This window comes from Trachemys scripta, chromosome 1, assembly GCF_013100865.1.
Source record: "Trachemys scripta elegans isolate TJP31775 chromosome 1, CAS_Tse_1.0, whole genome shotgun sequence".
Lineage (NCBI taxonomy): Eukaryota > Metazoa > Chordata > Testudines > Emydidae > Trachemys > Trachemys scripta.
Genome location: NC_048298.1, coordinates 53,109,281 through 53,130,037, shown reverse-complemented (window position 1 = coordinate 53,130,037; position 20,757 = coordinate 53,109,281). Strand labels below are relative to the sequence as shown.

At 43.0% G+C, this 20,757-nt stretch overlaps 1 protein-coding gene across 4 annotated transcripts in view; it reads left to right on the top strand.

The window, feature by feature from the left end:
* The window catches only part of YAF2 (YY1 associated factor 2), a 51,060-nt gene that overhangs the window by 22,841 nt on the left and 7,462 nt on the right, over positions 1-20,757 (top strand). For all 4 annotated transcript variants that reach the window (XM_034769587.1, XM_034769571.1, XM_034769579.1 and 1 more), the window contains exon 3: positions 16,728-16,880. In XM_034769587.1, the coding sequence (XP_034625478.1) occupies positions 16,728-16,880 (153 nt within the window). The remainder of the gene's footprint in view (positions 1-16,727; positions 16,881-20,757) is intronic.

The following is a 20,757-nucleotide window of genomic DNA, read 5'->3' as shown; positions in this document are numbered from 1 at the left end:
AATGAACTTTGATAGGATTGAAGTGATATCACTGCTCCTTCTCCCCCATCCCCCTCAAAAAAATTCGGTCTCTTCTGAGACTGAAAAGCCATAATTTGGCAGGGTTTTGTGTTTGTATTATCCATTCCATTGGAAATAAACTTCCCAGTGTTTGACTAAAGATGATTTATGTGAATGGATTAATTAGTGCTTGTAAAGCCCTTGGGAGATGAAAAGTGTTATTATTTAATAGGCCTGGCAGAATTCAATTTTTATTATTTATAATTTTGACATCAATTTATTTTTATGCATTTTTTTAATTTTAATTTTTAAATTTTCACAATTGTGGGAAATTATGGGAGGGTTCAGACAATTGGAAAGTCAGACAGCAATTAATGACAACAGATGTTGAGATTCAAAACGCAGTTTTATAACCATTAAAACAGAAATTGTCAACATCACATCAACATACAAAGTAAATATTGTGAAATCAAACACTAGGTTTTCAAGCAGCATTTTTCTTACTTTGCCTATCTGTAAATTTCAGCTATTATTGATGGAAATTTTTTTTTCTTTGTGTTGTGAAATCAACGTTTACCAATAAAAATCTAATCCTTCCAAGCTTAATTATTAATCATTGTTAAAACCCTGCATCATCTGCTTTAGAGTACTATTGGATCAGATGTACATTTATGTGAATATCTTGTCTTTGACAATAAATGGTCATTCACAGGCTAGCTCCCTGAACATTGAAAAAGAAACTTGTGTCTATGAACCAAAAGTAATCTGTCAGTGTTGTAGTTGCCACTGCATAGTTACCGCCTCTATGAACTGCTTTTCACAGGCAGTTGCGTCCTAGGCCCTGGCTTCCCAAACTTTGTAGTAGGGAGAGCTACACTAGCAATTTGTCAGGGAGTCCAATGGACACACTGAATTTGAATATCTGAAAATGTATGTCGTTTTATTAAAAACTAACACCATAGTGCACATATACTTTATCAATAGGTGAATAGAAATTGCTTGTTACAGTGCACCAGTAATGAACAGAAAAAGTGAGCCATGTAAAGCAGCGAGGGAAATTTAATAGTTAAATTGGGTAAGAATGGATTAATGCAAGAATCAAAGGATGGGTAAGGAACTGGTTAAAGTGGAGACTACACCAGGTCATGCTAAAAGGCGAACTGTCAGGCTGGAGGGAAGTTACTAGTGGAGTTCCTCAAGGATTGGTCTTGGGACCAATCTTATTTAATGCTATCCTTAATGACTTTGACACAAAAATTGGAAGTATGGTAATAAAATCTGTGGATGACGCAAAGTTGGGAGGTATTGCCAATATGGGGAGGACGGACTATCATACAAGAAGATTTGGACCACGAAAATTGGAGTAATAGAAATGAGATGAAATTTAATAGTGCAAAGTTCAAGGTCATGCTCTTAGGGACTAACAACAAAAATTTTTGCTATAAGCTGAGGATGTATCCGTTGGAAGCAAGAGAGGTGGATAAAGTCCTGGGTGTGTTGGTCAGTCACAGAATAGCGGAGAGCCCCAGTGTGATGCAGTTATGAAAAAGGATAATGCAATCCTAGGATGCACAGGGGAGGTGTTTTCAGTAGAGATAAGGAAGTATTATTATCATTATACAGGGCGCTGGTGAGATGTCATGGAATATCATGTGCAATTCTAGTTTCCCATCTTTAAGAAAGATTAATTCAAATTGGAACAGATGCAGAGAAGGGCTACTAGATCTAGATGATCAGAGGAATGGAGAAACGTACCTTGCCAGAAGAAATTTAAGGAGTGTGGCTTGTTTATTCCAACAAAATTAAGGCTGAGGGAAGAGATGATTGCTCTCTGTAAATACATCAGGGGGATAAACACCAGGGAGGGGAGAGGAATTATTTTAAGTTAAGGGCCAATGTTGGCACAATAATAATGGATATAAACTGGTCATCAATAAGTTTAGGCTTGAAATTAGATGAAGGTTTCTAACCATCTGAGGAGTGACATTCTGGAACAACCTTCCAAGGAGAATAGTGGGGGACAAAAAGCTTTAAGACGGAGCATGATAAGTTTATGGAGGGGATATGATGAGATTGCCCACAATGGCATGTGGCTCATCCACGACCGCTATAAGCAAATATCTCCAGCTACCAGAGACTGGATGCTAGAATGGGAGGCTCTGAGTTACTACAGAGAAGTCTTTCCAAGGTGTGTAGCTGATGGGTCTTGCTCACATGTTCGTGGTCTAACTGATCATTATATTTGGGATCAGGAAGGAATTTCCCCCCAGGTCAGATTGGCAGAGACTCTGGGGGGTTTCTCCTGCCTCTGCAGCGTTGGGACATGGGTCACTTGCTGGTTTGAACTAGAATAAATCGTGCATTCGCTGTAATTTTAAGTCTTTCTTTACATCAGGGGTGGGCAAACTTTTTGGCCTGAGGGCTGCATCAGGTTTCGTAAATTATATGGAGGGCGGATTAGGGGAAGGGGTCGTGGCCCGGCATCCCCTCCTATCTGCGCGCCTCCCTCCACCCCCCGACTCCTGCCCCATCCAATCCCCCCATTCCCTGACGGCCTACCCAGGACCCCTGCCCCATCCAACCCCCCTCCTTCCTGACGGCCCTCCCCCCCCCCCCGGGACTCCTGCCCCCATTTAACCCCCTGTTTCTCCCCCCACCACTTCAACCCCTATCCACCCCCTTTCCCCTGACCACCGCCCTGAACTTCCCTGCCCTCTATCCTGTCCCCTTACCACGCTGCCTGGAGCACTGGTGGCGCTGGAGCCGGGCCATGCCGTCGACGCCACCACGCAGCACAGAGCACCGGGTCAGGCCAGGCTCTGCAGCTGTGCTGCCCCAGAAGCTCACAGCCCCACCGCCCAGAGCATTGTGTCAGCGGCGCAGCGAGCGAGCTGAGGCTGCGGGGTGGGGGGACAGCATGGGAGGGGCCAGGGGCTAGCCTCCTGGGCCAGGAGCTAAGGGGCCGGGCAGGATGGTCCCACAGGCCATAGTTTGCCCACCTCTGCTTTAAATGAAGATTTGAGGACTTCTGAAACTCAGCCAGAGGTTATAGGCCTACTACAGGAGTGGATGGGTTAGGTTCTGTGGCCTGCAGTTTGGAGGTCAGACTAGATCAGTGGTTCCCAAACTGGGGTTGGTAAAATGTTGCAGGGGGTTCTCGGGGAAAAAATTCCCTAATGGCGGACAGAGCTGTGCCTAGGGGGACAGCCCAGAGCCCCTAGACTTCCAAGAGCTAAGCAGATCAAAGCAAGCATATAGATCACACTGAGATTCAAACTTTAAGACTCCTTATAAGAAATGCAAAGGGAGGTGGATATTTTTTGCTGTTTTTAAAATTAAATAGGCAGCTAGTGTTGTTCTTAAAATTATTATGAAGAACAAGTTTAAGCTTTGTTATAATGTGCATTATTTGCCTGGACTGTTCAAGACCTGAATGCTTGTGTAGGAGGAACTCTGAGTTGGCTTCTTAAATCCCTTCATGCTGTTTCACGTCTGATACTCCTTGATGAAGCCTACAAGCCTTTTATTATAACAGGCTTATTCAAAGTGATACAAGTGACAAAAGTGAGATCTTGAAAGAGTGCTGCCGTTTTCATAATGTAATAAAAATACTGATATGATAAATAATAATTAATAATACATAGTGTGTAATCAGCATGTCCTAAAAAACAATTTTATATTTCCAAGATCACTGCTTTTCTAATTTATACTCAGCTAAACGAGAAAATCCCTGGAAATACTCATTTTTAGGAGGGGGTTTGCGAGACTTGACATTTTAGTGAAAGGGGTTCATGGGTTGTTAAAGTTTGGGAACTACTGGACTAGATGATTATGATGGGTCCTTTCTGGCCTTAGTCTGAGACACAATGCCAGACTTGACCTCTGGGTTGTTTACTATATCTATATACGGGCTGCAGATCCAGATTAAACTATATTAGATACAGTAAACTATATAATATGTTGTGTAGCACATTTGGCACCCTTGTTTTAGTAAATTGATGGGTCTGCCCCTCACTTAAGATAAAGTAGACTCCCAACGAAGTAATCACCAATGCTTAAATCTCAACCAAAATGTAGATGGGCATTAAACAATTTGGGGTGGGGTGGAGAATACAGTAGAATAGAAGGTGTAACTATAGAGTGTACCTCTTGGCCTAAGTCATCTGCTACAACATAAGCTGCCACAATGGTAGAAAAATTAGAGGTAGTGGTTGTTTTTTAAAAAACAAACATTCAGCTGTTAAGAGGTTTTCTTAATTTGTAACCCTCAGTTAAAATAGAACCATTTTAGGGATCCTTAAAGCAATGTGACTGGTAGATTATTAAACTCTTAATTGATACGAGTGGTGGTGGGGGGAGTTACTTAGGTGGAAGTATACTGGCAGATTAGGAGAAAGTGGCAGTGAGTAGAGAGGGAATTATAAAAGATGGAGAAGGAACAGGATGTTGATGTGAGGCAAATTATTGTACAAGTCCTCTTGGAAAAATACTTTGCCAAACTAGTTATAAATTATTATTGGTATTGCAGTAATGCCCAAAGGCCCTCAGCTATAGTCTCTGTCTCAATGAGCTTATAGCTTTATCTAATCTAGTACAGTGATTCTGAAACCCATGGCCCACAGGCTGCTTGCGGCCCAATCAGCACACAGCTGCAGCTGATGTGACATTCTCAGGGTCATGCAGGTAGTATATATATTGTGTGAATGCAGCCCACATAACACATAGAGAGATGCATATGCAGCCCACAATGGTAAATATGTTGATTACCACTGACCTGGTGTAAAAGCGTGTCTCTCTGATGGTTGTCCCACTCATCACTAATTTCATGTTTCTTCAGTGTGATTGCCTGCATGAGCATTTTATAAACAAATGTATACTTTGGCTTTCTTCACTAACCATTGCTTGGTAATTGTTACTTTTGAATATTGATCTCTGAGCTTAGAACCAGGTCAGATCTCTTTCTAGAACTCAAAAAATGCGATTGAGGGAAAGGACAGGCATTCTGGATAAAAAATTGAAGCTTACCCTTTTTAAGGTTGACCGTATCTGTGACCAAACCAGTACTACAGGCAGAAATACTTTTACAAATGCCAGAAAAAGTTACTATTTGTATCCTCTTTCTATAAATGGGAATTAGTCCTGTTACACCTGCATGTAGTCATAAAAGCAAGTTTAATATGCATAAAATACGCAATTGTTTAAAAAGACCAGTAGAGCAAATACTAAAATTCTACAGTATTTGCTAACTTCCTCTGTTTTAATCTGTCTATAAGAATATATATTGTAGCCGTAAACTAGTTACGTTTTAAAATATTTTTTTTTGTATAGTGCTTAGCACAGTGGGGTCTTGATGGTCAATTTGGGCTCATAAGCAGTACTGTAATCAAAAGTTCGCCCTGTATGTAAAACTGGAATTATTTAAAATCAGAGGTCTTTATGGTAGCTGTATCTAAAACTTTCTAATCTGAATTTAGCTTCTGGGACCTCTTTCCCAACACTTGCCAGAAATTACTCCTAGATGTCTCATCAGATATGCCATTTTCTTACTGGATAGGCAAGACACAGGGGTGAAAGTAAGGCGGTACGGGCTGGCACGGTGTACCGGTAAAAAGAGGCCGCCGGTTCCGGCTCATACAGTGCTTTAATGTTGATGCTCCTTTTGTGCCCCCCCATCGGCAGCCCTGATGGGTCCCTAGTGGCAGGGCCACTGACGTGCGTGGGGTGGGGGAGGGAATGCAAAAAGGGCAGCAACGTTAAAGTGCTGCTGCAGCAAAGGACCCTGCTTAATGTCGTTGTCCCTTTTGCACCCCTCCCCTCCCGCCTGGGCTGCCGACGGGCAAAAGGAGCAGCTGCCCCAGGGCCGGCGATTTAAAAGCAGCAGTGGCTGGAGTTCCGTGCTCTTTAAATCGCCGCTGGAGCCCCAGGCGGCACGGGCCAGGTGGCGCGGATGTGCTGGCTGGGGAACACTGGACCCCCACCCCTTCCGGTTAGAGAGAAACTTATTTTCACCCCTGGCAAGACACCAAATAATTCTTCTTCGAGTCGTGCCCTATGCTGGCTCCACTCTAGGTGCAGTAGTGCTCCCTGTGCCTTTGATCAGAGATTTCTAATAACAGTGTTCGTTTGGCCTGGGTATGTGTACTAGTCAGCCCCGTGCCGTTCTATAGCAGAGTGTGGGTGAATTGCTTTGTTTCTTCTCAACCACCTTGTCCTGAGACAGAGCTCTGGCAGTTGTCCTTATTTCTTAGTCCTGTAGTTAGTTGAAGTTGCTCTTAGCATTAGTGTAGTTAAATTTTCTTCTTTTTTCATATATTGATAGATATTAGTTAGTAGTTCTTGTTCACTGGAAGGTTATGCCTGATTCTCCTGGCTTCACGTTGTCTATAGTGCTGGGAGGTGATCCTGGTAAGCAACGGGCAAACCTGGTGCATCCGTTGCCTCACAGAATCACATGTTGCCCAGAAGTGTAATTTCTGTCTGGCACTGAAATCCAGAGCCAGAAAAAACAGGGAGACAAAGTTTTGTTTCATTATGATAGAGTTCGCTCTGTCCAGCTTTTGACCCAAGAGAAGGAACCCTGTCTGTACGCCGGTCTCTGAGCAAATTTGCTGCCTCCACAATATCAGAGCCCCTCTCCTCTATGGCATCTAAGGGGAAGACACATGACTCCTGTCATAAGTCCTCCAAGGACTGTGCCCCAAGCTCACCAGTTAGGAAAATATACCTCTAAAAAGCCAAGGTCATTGGTGTCTTCAGCAACTTCAGCACCATCTGCTCTCCAATTAGGTATACACAAGGCTGCTGAAAGATCAAACGATGGCAAAGCCTCAGGCCCAGGGAGATCACTGGCGGACCAAGGCAGCAAGAAGAGCTCTTCCTTGGTACCAAAGAAGTCCTCTTGGGCTCCGACTGCACTTTCCTCAGAGTGCCCAAGACTCATGGTACAGTAACTCCCCACTTAATGTCCTCTCTCTTAACATTGCTTCAATCTTACATCCCTGCTCAGTTACAGAACACGCTCCATTTAAAGTTGTGCAATGCTTCGCTATAACGTCATTTGGCTGCCTGCTTTGTTCACAGCTGGCAGCCACCGTATCAGCTCCTCTCTGTGGCCCCCCCCCCCAGCACCTCCCGCCCTCCGGCAGACCCCGTGGATCAGCGCCTTCCCCTTCTGCCCCCCGCCTTCTGCCCATGGCAATCAGCTGGCTTCCGGTATTCAGGAGGTGGGGGGGGAGAAGCGAGGACTCGGCGCGCAGGGTCCCCCTCCCTTCCCTGCCTCCCAAATGCCGCAAACCAGCTGATTGCCGCAGGCAGGAGGGGGGAGGAGCGAGGCTGCAGCGTGCGGAGTAAAGGGGAAGGAGGGGGGGAAGAAGAGGCAGGTAAAGGGTGGGGGCTCGGAGGAAGGGCTGGCGTGGGCGGGCCGAGGGTTGAGCTCCCCGCCCTGGTGCTTGCAGAGTAGGGGAAGCTGCTGCTGCGCAACATGCTTCTCCTAGCCTACAGCACCTTCAGCCTCCTTGCCTGCCTCATTGTCTCCAGTGCCAGTGGGCTGTGCCTGTGTGGGGTAAGGCGGGGGCACCTCCCAACTATAGTACTGTACTGCATGGTAAAAAAAAAAAAATTCCCTGGGACCTAACCCTCCCCCCGCATTTACATTAATTCTTATGGAGAAATTGGATTCGCTTAATATCGTTTCACTTAGTCGCATTTTTCAGGAACATAACTACAATGTTAAGTGAGGAGCTACTGTACTATCAGTGCCCTCGGCCACGATCACGTCAGTGCAGACCACGGACTTAGTACCGATAACACACCTGGCTGTATCTGAGACTCGGAAGTCTCTGCTGCTCTGCTTCGACTTAGTGTCTGTACCGAGTTCCAGAGTAACAGCCGTGTTAGTCTGTATCCGCAAAAAGAAGAACAGGAGTACTTGTGGCATCCGAAGAAGTGGGCTGTAGTCCACGAAAGCTTATGCTCTAATAAATTTGTTAGTCTCTAAGGTGCCACAAGTACTCCTGTTCTTCTTTTTGTCTGTACCGAGGACATTGAGTTCACCTGAAGTTCATCTTATACCGACAGTTTCACCTCAGATTTCTCCAGGCACTCCACCAATCCAGAGTGAATTTGAGGAAGAGGATTCTGATGAAGACCTTGCCTCGGTGTCTCAAATATCAATTCAGGATTCTCCTTCACTCCTATAGAGGCCCCTTTCCAGAAGTCTCTGACGAGCCTATAATTACTCATGCCACAAGCTTGCAACCAGCATCTCACTGGTATGAGCATTTGTGGGTGCCTCCTCTTATGTCTTCTGCACCACCTCCTTGGCCATATTGGGACCCTTGGACAGTTCATTGCCAACAATTTTCCAGGGCACTGACTGGGCCGGCTTCAGCTTTTCTGCCACCCCAAGCGGGGGGGGGGGGGGGAAAAGAAAAGACGACTATGATGACGAGCGGCACTTCGGTGGCAGCTAAATCGTGCTGCTCCTTCGGCGGCAGTTCGGCGGCGGGTCCTCCCTCGCTTCCTCTTCGGCGGCAGTTCGGCAGCAGCTCAAAGAGGAAGAGAGGGAATGAGGGACCCACTGCCAAATTGCTGCCGAAGACCTGGACGTGCTGCCCCGATGCCGGACGGAGTGCTGCCCCTTTGAATTGGCCGCCCCAAGCACCTGCTTCCTGTGCTGGTGCCTGGAGCCGGCACTGAGCACCACCTGTCACAGAGAGGAAACCTGCATCACCTGCTCGCGCACGCGCGCTCTCTCTCTCTCTCTCTCTGTCTGAGACCTGCCCCTCAAGAAGAATCCTTTGAGGAGCGGGAAGCTAGAGCCGATGAAGAGGCCTCTGTTATGGCCAACGTTTCATCTTCATCTCCAGATGAAGCTGTCGTGCTGCCTCCTCCTCCATCCAGGATGGATGATCTTAAACAGTTTGAGGATCTAGTCAAGAGAATTGTTGACTTCTTGCAGATCCCTCTCGAGGAGGTTAAAGAACCTCATTATAAGCTGCTTGATATCTTTCATTCACCCTCATTTGCACACATAGCTTTGTCTGTCAATGAAGCCCTTTTGGACCCAGTGAAGATATTTTGGCGCACTCCAGTTGCTATTCTGCCTACATGCAAGAGAGTGAATAAGAAATATTACATTCCAGCAAAGGACGCAGAATTTTTTTTCTTATCCTTCACCTAACTCCTTGGTAGTCGATACAGTTAATAAACATAGAAGGCAGCACCATGGTAAAACCATGCCCCATGAAAAAGACTGTAAGCATCTATACCTGCTGGGAAGGAAGTCTTGCTCATGAGCCTCCTTACAATTTAGAATCGCTAATTACCAGGCACTAATGGCAAATTACAATCATATAAACTGTACCAAACTGAACTCTTTTGTTGACCACCTCCCGGCAGAGCACAGGAAGCAATTCCAGGCAATTATTGCGGAGGACCAACTACTCACCAGAACATCTCTACACCTCGACACCACTGATACTGCCACCTATTTAGTCACTACAGCAGTAGTTATGAGAAGTTATGTCTCTAGCTCTCCGGATTTCCAAAAGAAGTCAAAAATATGGTGGAGGACCTTCATTTTGATGGGTCTGAATTATTTGTTGACGCCACAGATGAATCTCTGCAAATGTTAAAGGACTCTAGAGCTACCTTATGTTCTCAAATCTGCCTACAAGAGAGAGCTCAGTGAGTCCCAGACTGGTCAGCGATCACATCCTGCTCAATTCCTGATGTCCCAGAGGCCATAAGAACCACATCAAAAGAGACAGATTCCAGAGATTGAAACCACCCACCTCTCAGCCTTCCACCTTGCACTTTTCCACCTCCAGCCAGCAATCTTGACCCCCTGGTAGAGGGCCTGAATTACCATCCTGATCCTTATCAGCTGCAGTGATTCACCTGCCTTCCTCCATTTGGTGCCCGCCTTTACCCCTTCAGGCGGGCTTGAGAGTTAATCACTGGGTTTTGAGATCATCTCCACAGAGTATGCCATCCATATTACTATGCTTTCACCAACAAACCCCCCTTCCCCGCCCCTCTTCAGGGACCCCTCTCATGGTAACTTGTTTTTTCAAGAAATAGACTCTCATATGGTTGGAAGCTATACAACCAGTCCCCATGCAACACAGAGGGAAGGGGTTTTATTCACAGTATTTCCTGGTACCAAAAAAGAGCAAGCTTAGGAATTGGTGCACATGCAACTCGGTCGTCATCACAGCAGGTATTCAGAACATGACCGGGGATGTACTCTGCAGACATTCTTCCAAGACCATGAATGAGACACAGACCTCAGCGTATTACACCACATATTCTGTCAATGGGGCACCCTCAGATAGACCAGTTTGCCACACAGTTAAACAAGAAATGTGCCCAGTTTTGCTCGAGAGGAGGACTGGGTCATTGATCCCTGGGGGATGCATTTCACTTTCATTGGGCTAGGATCTCTTGTACGCATTCCCATCTACTTCTCTAATAGCCAAAGTTATGCACAAAATAAAAAAAGCTAAAGCCAGAGTTATGTTAACAGTTCCAACCTGGCCCAGACAAGCATGGTTTACTTAGCTGGTACAGTTGGCTGATTGCCTACTGATCATTCTCCACATTGCTCCTCATCTCTCCCAGGAAGGCAGGAAGATCCTTCACTCCAATCTCACGGTGCTTCGTCTCAAAGCATGGCTGGTCAATCATTCACAGGATTAGAGACTACCTCAGAGGAAGTAAAAATAGTACTATTACAGAGCAGGAAACAGTCTACACGCTACACATAGTCTCAAAAATGGGCAACATTTGTCTGTTGATATGACCTCAGACATATTCCACTGATGACCTCATTGCTGCCAGATAGTCCTGAAATTTTTGGTGTATATCGATGAGCTCCATTAGAGTCCACCTGGAAGCCATCACAGCTTTCCACTCCCCATTACAGGGTTATTCTGGTTTTGCCTACCCAATGACAGTGAGGTTCCTCCAGGGACTCAGAAATCTTTATCCACTAGTCAATTGCCCTACTTCTGTTTGGGACCTGAATCTGGTCCTTAAATGTCTCACAAGGCCACTGTTTAAACCAATGGCTACCTGCTTACTGCTCCATTTATCAGTGAAGACCACATTCCTCAGAGTCATCACATCGTCATGACAGGTTGGGGAAATAGGGGCCTTTATAGCATACCCCCCTTCCCATCTTGCACCCCCGCATCACGTCTTGCATCTGAAGAAGTGAGGTTCTTACCCACGAAAGCTTATGCTCCCAATACTTCTGTTAGTCTTAAAGGTGCCACAGGACCCTCTGTTGCTTTTTTTCCCCCTTCACAGTATTTTTTTAAGGACAAGGTCACTTTGCGACCCCATCCAAAATTTTTACCCAGAGTTTCTTCTGAGTTCCATATTACCCAACCTATTCACCTGCCAGTCTTCCATCCTAAACTGCTTCTCGATAACCAAAAGGCACTGCTGCACATCCTTGACATCTGTAGAGCCCTGGCCTTCTATCTGGATAGGACTAAACCCTTCAGAAAGACCCCCAAATTGTTTGTCTCACTGGCAGATAGATCAAAAGGTGTGCAGTCTCTAGTAAAAGACTTTCCAATGGATATCCAGCTGCATTAATTCTTGCTATGAATCTTGTAATACTCAAACACCTTCAAGCATACCCATTCATTCTATGAGCATTTCCACCTCTATAGCATTCCTCAAAAATGTACCCATTATTGAAATACGTAAGGCCGCCATTTGGGTGTCTAGACATACATTGGCCAAACACTATGCAATAACTCACGACTCTGCTTCTGATACTGGTCAGTTCAGCTGTACTTTCTTCGGTATTGGACTCTATTCTGAAGGCCCCCTTCCTTGCCTTTGAGGGAACTGCTCGATAGTTATCCAGAGTGGAGCATCCATAGGGACGCTACTCAAAGAAGAAGAAATGATTACACACCCTGTGCAGTAATTCTGGTTCTTTGAGATGTGTGTCCCTTTGAGTGCTCCACTACCACCCTCCTTCCCCTCTGCTATGGAGCCTCACAGTAGAGAAGGAACTGAGGGCGGTTCGCCCATGCAGTACTATGTAACAATGGCACAGGACATGAGGCTGACTAGCATGCATGTGTGGGCTGAACACACACTGCTATGAATAATACCCAGTGAAGGGTGTAGGGGACACTAGCACACCTAGGGAGGAGCACCCTTAGGGATGCACATCTTGAAGAACCACAGTTTACTGCACAGGGTGAATAACAATTTCTTCTCCCATTCACCACAGACTTAGATATTAGTATTTCTAACAATTGCCTCATGACAGTCTGTTTCACTGTATCCCCATCTCCTGGAGGGATCTCCTTAATGTATTCGCAATGATCAGCCTTCTCTCTGTCAGAAGGTGATTCCTACCTAAGGGTGTTTTATACATCCATTCCACCTTGTTTCCTCCTATTTTGACACCTGCTACCTCAACTGGAGCATTAGTGGCAGCCAGTTCTGAGGCAGGATCACTGTACAGTATTCCTCTGTTTTTTCTTAACCCCTATCTATAATGTGTAGTGGGGGTTGAGGGGGGAAGCTGCATTATTGTGGGTGACTTCAGTCTGAATGACATATGCTGGAGATCTCATGCAGCAAGTATTACTATTTCCTCAGAAGTTCTAAATATTACAGCCGACAAGTCCCTAACTCAAAAAGTGTTGCATTCAATATGGGGGAATTCTGTATAAGATCTCATGTTGACAGATTAAGAGGAATTGATTTCAGAAGTAAAAATTAATGGTTATTTAGGTGCACATGATCATGACTTGAATACATTTATGTGCAAACAAATCAGTAATATGTACTTAGTTGAAAGGGTTAAATTTACAAAGTTGAAAATACTTGAGCTGAATCATCTGGGAGAAAGAACTTAAACAGAAAAATGTGAATGATAATTGAATTAAGAACATTTTAGTAGATGCCCCCAAGTCCACAATCCCAGAGAGAAAAGGCTACACTGATTTTTAAAATAAATTAAAAAAAAAAAAAAAAGCCTGGCTTAAAGGGGAAGTGAAAGCTGTGTATACATACATACATACGTACGTACGTGTGTGTGTGTATAATATAAAAATAAAATAGAGGAATGAAGTTGATAGTATTGAATGTAAATTAGAAGTTTAGGAAGTGTAGAAAATTGATAAGGGAAGCAGAAGGACACATGGAGAAATCTGTTAGAAGCATTAAGGACAATAAAAAGGTGTTTAAGTATATTAAGTACAAAACAATTCTAACATTACTAGAGGGACGTGGCAGAATGATGTAAAAAAGGAAAAAGCTCTTTGAGCTCTGGTCAAGTGTAGTTTCTGTTTTGTATTTAACAAGAAGCCAGATGATGCATTTATATCATCTGATGATACAGAAACAGTAACTGAGGGTATGTCTATACAGCAGCTGGGAGGAGTGATTCTCAGTATTGGTAGACATATCTGTGCTAGCTTTGCTTGTGTTAGCACCTAAAAATAGCAGTGTGGCTATAGCGGAATGGGCAGTGATTCGGGCGAGCTGCCTGAGTACAATCCTGCTTGACCCCCTGGGTACGTACTTGGGGGGTAGCCTGAGACACTATTTGTCATGCTTCTGTGATCACACTGCTGTTTATTGTTTAGCTTGAGGAGAACTAGTGCATGTATGTATGTCTACTCCTGCTGGGATTCTCATGTTTTTTGAAATCAGTAGGTTTAGATAACTTGCATCCAATAGGTTGCAGAAGAGGTCTCCAAATGGGTAACGTTGATTTTTCAATCAGTCTTGGGACACTGTGGACGGTCTAGCTAGAGGACTGAAAGAATGTTAATGTGCCATTATTTAAAAAGGTTAAAAGGAATGACCCAGCCTGACACTGATCCTGGGCAAAATCATGGAGCGGGTGAAATGGGATTCGCTTAATAAAGAATTAAAGGACAGTAATATAATTAATGCCAATCAACATGGATTTACAGAAGATAAATACTGTCAAAGTAAGGTGATACCTTTTTTGATACCTTTATCAAGTCAACTTGTAATCTAAGAGTTGATGTAATGTACTTATTCCAGAAGGCATTTGACTTGGTACCACATGACCTCTTGACTAATAAACTAGAACATTAAAAGGATTAAAAACTGGTCCCAAAATGCAATTATAAATGGGACATCATTGTTGCGTGGCTATGTTTCTAGTGGGATTACACAGGGATTGGTTCTTCCTATGCAAGTTTTTTATCAAGGAGTTGGGGAAAAAACCATAAAATTGTTACTGATAAAGTTTGCAGATGAGACAAAGATTGTGAGAATAGTAAATAATGAAGAGGACGGGTCACTGATGCAGATTTATCTGGATCATTTGGTAATCTGAGTTTTTAGGCATTTCAATACAGCCAAACGTAAGGGTCATCTATCTAGGAACAAAGAACGTAGGCCACACTTAAAAGATGGGAGATTTATCCTGGGAGGTAATGACTCTGAAAAAGATTTGGGGGTCACGGTGCATAATCAGTTGAACATGAGTTCCCAGTGTGACACTGGCCAAAAGGGTTAATGTGATCCTTGGAATACTGTCTAGATTTGGTGTTCATACTTTAAGAAGAATGTTGAAAAATTGGAGAGAATTCAGAGAATAGCCATGAGAATGATTAAAGGATTAGAGACTATGAGCTCCTTAAATCTTCCATTATAATGCAATTTATCTTCTCTTTGATAAGGTGAAGGAGTGACTTGATCACAGTTTATAAGTACCTACAAGGGGGACAGAGGTTTGATAATAGAAGGTTCTTACTTTAGCAGAAAAAGGTCTTACAAGAGCCAATGGCTGTAAGCTGAAGCTAGACAAATTCAGATTAAAAGTAAGGGGCACATTTTATTTATTTATTTATTTAACGGTGAGGATAATTAATCATTGGAACCACTTACCAAGGTTTGTGATGTTTCCATCATTGGACATTTTTAAATCAAGATAGGTGTTTTTTTTCTAAAAGTGTGCTCTAGTTCAAGCACAATTGTTGGACCTGAAGCAGGGGTATACAAGTCCTATGGCTTGTGTTAAGCAGAAGGTGAGCCTAGACAATCACAATGGTCTCTTGTGATCTTGAAAAATCTGTGTATCTATTTCCATATAAATATTTCAGCTACTGTCTGCTATTTTAGTTCAGCAGTTCTGGCCTCAAGATGCTCTGACAGTCATGCACTACATGCCAATATCAAGTGCAAATGTATGCCACTTGGCTACAAAGAAAATAGTCATATGTTTTGCCTTCTGACATAAACTGTATAGTTCTGACTGACTAATTGGGTGCTGGTTTTCTACCCCCATTTGTTGTTCTGGTGTTTTTACTTCATGTCTGCGTGTTGGGTAACCTAGGTTTCAATTTCTGTCCATTGTATCAGTCTAATTGTGTCTCCAGCACTCTGGCCTCTCAGCTTGACAGTGGAACTCTACATGTAACCTTAACAATAACAGTAGTTACTGAAAATACTATAACTTCCTGAAGGCATTTACATTGGCATTCTGCTTGCTATTTCAATTACTGTTACACCAACTTTTTTATTATTTTTATTACTAAATAGTATAAAAATTACAAAATATATAACAAAGAAGTTTCTGTGTGGAGTTCAAGGGTATCGGATTTAATCTATAAAGCCCACAATGGCTTGGGAGTTAGTGAGCTGAAAGATCAGCTCTTTCCCCATGTGATATTACTGTATTTGCTATCCGCAGATGTGCTCAAACTGGGGACCTTTAAATTAAACAGGTGGTGCTGCTGACAGGGCATTCTCTGTGAAGGCTCTTCCTATTCCAGAGATCACCACCTTTGGTGTGTCTACATATATTAATTTTCTGGGCACACAGTGTCAGTGAGTCAACTGGGGTCCAAGAAGGGGCCTCATACTTTAGTGGCCACATCACCTAGCAGTGAAAGTCCAATAACTGGCCACTTACTTCGGCGGCCAAATTGTTCCACAGCAACAGTCTATAGGGCCACCTCTCTCTTGGTGGCAGTGGTTGCCCAACAGCAAGTCTAAAGAGCTGCCCTCTCTAGTGGCAATAGTGCCTAAAGGCAATTGTGGGGAGGGGAGGGGCCTCCATACTCCACTGGGTTCCAGGCCAAGCCCCTATGACAACCAGGTACCCTGGTATAGGGTTCTGGTTTTAGTATACCCAAACGTGTACCCGGGGTCACTTCCTACCATTAATCCCAATTCTGTAGCTCCTTGTTGATAGCAGCTCGTCATCCTCTCTCGTCTCCGTGGTCAACCGGGGTCTCGTGGCATAGTCAGGATGCTCTGCCTCAGTGCTTTGGAGCTCTAGTGGCTTCCTAGCAGCAGCCTACCGTGCATGTCCTGTCCCCCTCCTCAGCCAGCCCAGACTGAGCTGCATACTTTTAAATGCTCCCTCCATTGGGAGCATGCCCAGCAATGGCTTAGGGGTGTGGCCTCCTGTGCCCAAAGTATTGGGTTAACCCTTATGTTGCCGGTGCAGGGTTGATACACCTCTTCACGCATTGCACAAAGCCCTGTCTCTAAATCCTTAAAATTTGTCTCTTTTGGTGGATTAGTAGGCTAATGGGCAGGATACAGTGAGTTTGAATTGGATATGCTATTACTATGAACTGTTGGCAGTTTGATGTGTTTAACAGTCTTGCATTTTGTATTGACTATTGTTTTAATTACAGTGAAATGTAGAGTATAAAACTGGCACTATAAAATCTAAATAATAAATGTATATGTGTTCACAGGAAACCTCGACCTGTCTCTCAGCTGGTTGCACAACAGGTTACTCAGCAATTTGTGCCCCCTACACAATCAAAAAAAGAGAAAAAAGACAAAGTAGAAAAGGAAAAAAGTGAAAAGGAAACAACTAGCAAAAAGAACAGTCATAAGAAAACCAGGTAAATTAAAAGCTGTTGGTATTTGTAAAATATTAAACGATGCACATTTTTCATCACTAGCGTAAGTGTTCTCTTAAGTCATTTTAAAATTAGACTAAATATTTGTTGAAGTTTCATTGTTTTATGATGCTGTTGTTTAATGTGAAGCAATCTTGCAGTTTGTAGTTTTGACCACAAGATGGAGACTAAATAAGAGAGGGAAAATTAGGTATTGTCAGTGAAGGCATAGAGTTTTCCTTGTCTAGCAAAATGATTTGTAGACAGAAAAATGGAAGATATAACGTTCCAGAAAACCAGGAGAAGAGGAAAGTGACTAGTTTTTATACAGAATTGGATGAGAAAAGGGAATATAAGGTTCTGGAGAAGTAGGCAAGGTAGAGTTGTTGATATTCATGCAGAATTTGGGATAAGGAACAAAGGCTAGAATAGCGACTTTTGGAGACAAACTGACTTAAGAAGCTGAAAACATACATAGTGGATTGAGAAACTGAAGGATATCTTGGACTCTTAGAATACTAGTCTGAAATATGACAGTTCAAGCAAGTAGCCGCAAAGTCTTGATCTTGCCATGGAGTAGGAGCACCCTGCAGTTGGAAGGAAAAATGTAGGATGTTAGACACAAGTAGAACTGGGTGAAATTTTTCAGCCAAAAATACAGATTTGGTGATACAGAAAAATTTTCATGAATTTGTGTCAGTGTTGCCAAATTTTGTGTTGGGGGGAAAAACAAAATCCAAAAATGTCTAAACATTTTGTTTTTATATTTGAAAAATGAAATGTTTTGATTTTTTTTATTCAAATGGACTGTTTCAGGATTTCCTTCAATGTCATTTAAAAAAACTAAAACCACCCACTCAGTGTTAATTAAAACACGCACGCACACATACATACATACATACATGCATATACATTGTTTCAGGTAAAAAGAAACATTTCATTTAACCTGAAACTAATTTTTATAACTTTTCAATTCACTGAAAACCTAGAAAAAGTTCCTTTCTGGGTTGATCCAAATTGATTTTTTTGTAATTTATCGTTTGGAACTGCAGGCAAACAAAAAAATCAGTTGTTTGCATAGCTCTGGGACAATATTGCTTGTGTCTAGATTTCCCCAAATTAAGTATAAAGTTAGTTTAGTCACAGATATGTAACTGAAAACCTGAGAAGACTGAAAGAGATGCAACCTGCTTAAAAGAGGAAGAGAAAATGTAGGGAAATAGTGTCACTGTGTGTTTTGGAAGTGCTGCAGTCTGTGAGGCAGAGTTCAGCCAAGGACGATTCTATGGAATCACTGCTGCAGAGAAGCAGAGAAGTAGCAGACGTTTTCCATGCATTGGATGAAACAGGACCTTCAGTGTTATTCAGGGACTGCTCCAGAAAGAGTAAAGAGTACTCCCCAAATTTACATTGAAACGGTTGGGACTATTTTTTTTTTCAACAGGAAGGAAATGAACAGAGCTGGGATAAAGGATTTTTGTAATGTTTGTCTTATTTCTAATTATACATTTTGGCTGGCTAGAGTGAAACATTTGTAAGTAGTATCTTAGAGGTATTGTTTTGAATGGTAACAATTATGTGGGAATGCTGAAGGTTAAATAGTCTTATTACATGAGAAGTGAGAGAGGGTGATATTGCAAGGGCCGGGAACAGGGATGTGCACAGGAATTTAAATTTGACCGCTTTTGGAAGGGCACATTAAACACACACATTAAACCATATCAGCACACACATGTACATCACATACATAGAAATAAACGCTCACCACTTCAATGAAAATCCATGTGCAGTGGAGCCATTTGAATAAATGTATCCACAAAGACTTGGCTGTGGTGGGGTCAGAGCTCTACCCACCCCAGGGCCATGGCAGAGAGAGTGAGCGGAGCTCTGTGACCTTGCCAATTATTGAAGGGGGCCCGTGCCACTGCTTGCCCTCCCATGTGCACGCCTCTGGCTGGGACTGTTTAAAAATAAAAATCTCAGTAAGAGCAGTATAAAGAATTGCTTGAAAAATTAATAGTGAAGAGAAATCAACCTACTGGTTTCCATATTCAAACACTCAAGTATTACATACAAGTAAAAAAAAAAAAGTACTATCTGATTTTGGCTAGACTGGGTTCTGATTAAGAATGCTCACCTTAGTTTCTACGTGGATTACTTTAAAAAGGAGCACATTTACATGTTTCCAGAAATATGTATAACAAAATCTGCATATAGTAAGCCCTACATTTTCTCTCTGGCATGCAGCCCATTCAGGCTGGCAAAAGTGAATCCTTCCTCTCCACTCCCACATCTTCGAGCAACCAGTTAGGCTCTTTATTAATGCCAGTTCAGCCTTCGGGCAAGAGTCGCATTGGGCTCCCTGTGAACTCTTTTGCAGCTTCAACTCTTGGCTGCGTGGGAGTGCAAAAGGTGGGGTGAGGTGACTCAGCATCAGTTCTACTTGAGGCAGGGCTCTAAATCTCTGTGTAGGCGAGGTGAGGGTTAAGATTTGCTTTTAGGAGCACACCTGCCAAATCTTGGTTTCATGTTAATTTCTTTACTTCCAAGTTTGGTCTGGAGAAAGTTGTGGAATCAAATATAGGTTCTGTAGGTCATTTTTAAAAGGCTTGCTGTGTGCTGTGCTGCTGTTGTCAGCAGGTATTTTCAGCTGCTGTGGTGACATGCTTTGTCCCCTGGCACACACAGAAAACTAGCAACTTAAAGTGTTTCATGCCTAGATCATCCATTGCACTAGCACCTGCAAAGATCAAGTTGATGGAATATAGTTTAAATGTTCTATTGTGGTCTTCAAAAAAAAAAAAAAAAAAAAAAAAAAAAAAAGTAGTAATCAAACCAGAGTTTGTGGCCCCATGTCCTATGCAGGATATTAGTATTAAATTATGCATCAGGGAACCCAGACTCCAGCCCTGTCATCATAGTGTTTTGTGTGTAAATTATTTTAAAATTAAATTCTTTTTACATGATGCCCACTTCAAATTTTAAATTTTCAGTGTGCTGCAGAATTTGTATTTGCTCATACCTGCACAGTAGAAGTTTAGAAACAACTGGTTAGAGGACATGGGAGCTGTTTTCTGCATACTCAGAACTTAAAGTCAACACCCACTGAGATAAATGGAGAAGTTCATGCTTCTCAGGGCTGTTGTTTCAGGCTGTCTGCTGACACTGATATTACTGTGGGGTCATATTTTGAACATTCTTTGCAGCCATGAAGGCTAGAGACTTACCGTATATACTTGTTCATAAGCCAAATATTTTTGGTAAAAAAGTGACGCATCAAAGAGCATGGGTTGGCTTATAAACGGGTCTACACCAAAATTTGATGATTTTAAACTCTGCGGAATCATTGAATTGACTATCTAATACATTGTCGTTTTGTTTTACTTGGAGCATCTGCAGCCACAGAGCCCCTCAGCTCCCATTGGCTGGGAACTGCAAACGGCGGCCACTGGGAGCTGAGGGCTCCGTGCCTGTGAACGCTCCAAGTAAACAAAACATCCCAACCCGCCAGCGGCTTACCCTGAAGGGCTGGGAGCCAAAGTTTTCCAACCCCTGAAATACAGGGTCGGCTTATGAAAGGGTCATACAGTTTTTGCTATTTTTACCTATCCATTTTGGGGGGGTCGGCTTATAAACGAATGGGCTAATGAACGAGTGTATATGGTAATTTTTTACAAGCAAAATTTTTAAAATGTGGAGTACGGTTTTGTGACCACCTTAATCGCATTATCCAGGGGGCCCTGTTCAAATCAAATTATTTAGAGGTGAAGAAAAATTTAAATATTACAGTATAGAGTTACTAGCTATGTGGTACATTCTCATTTTATGTATTCATAATATTGCTGTGTGCAGTATTTCACTAAGTTATACGTTTTCTACA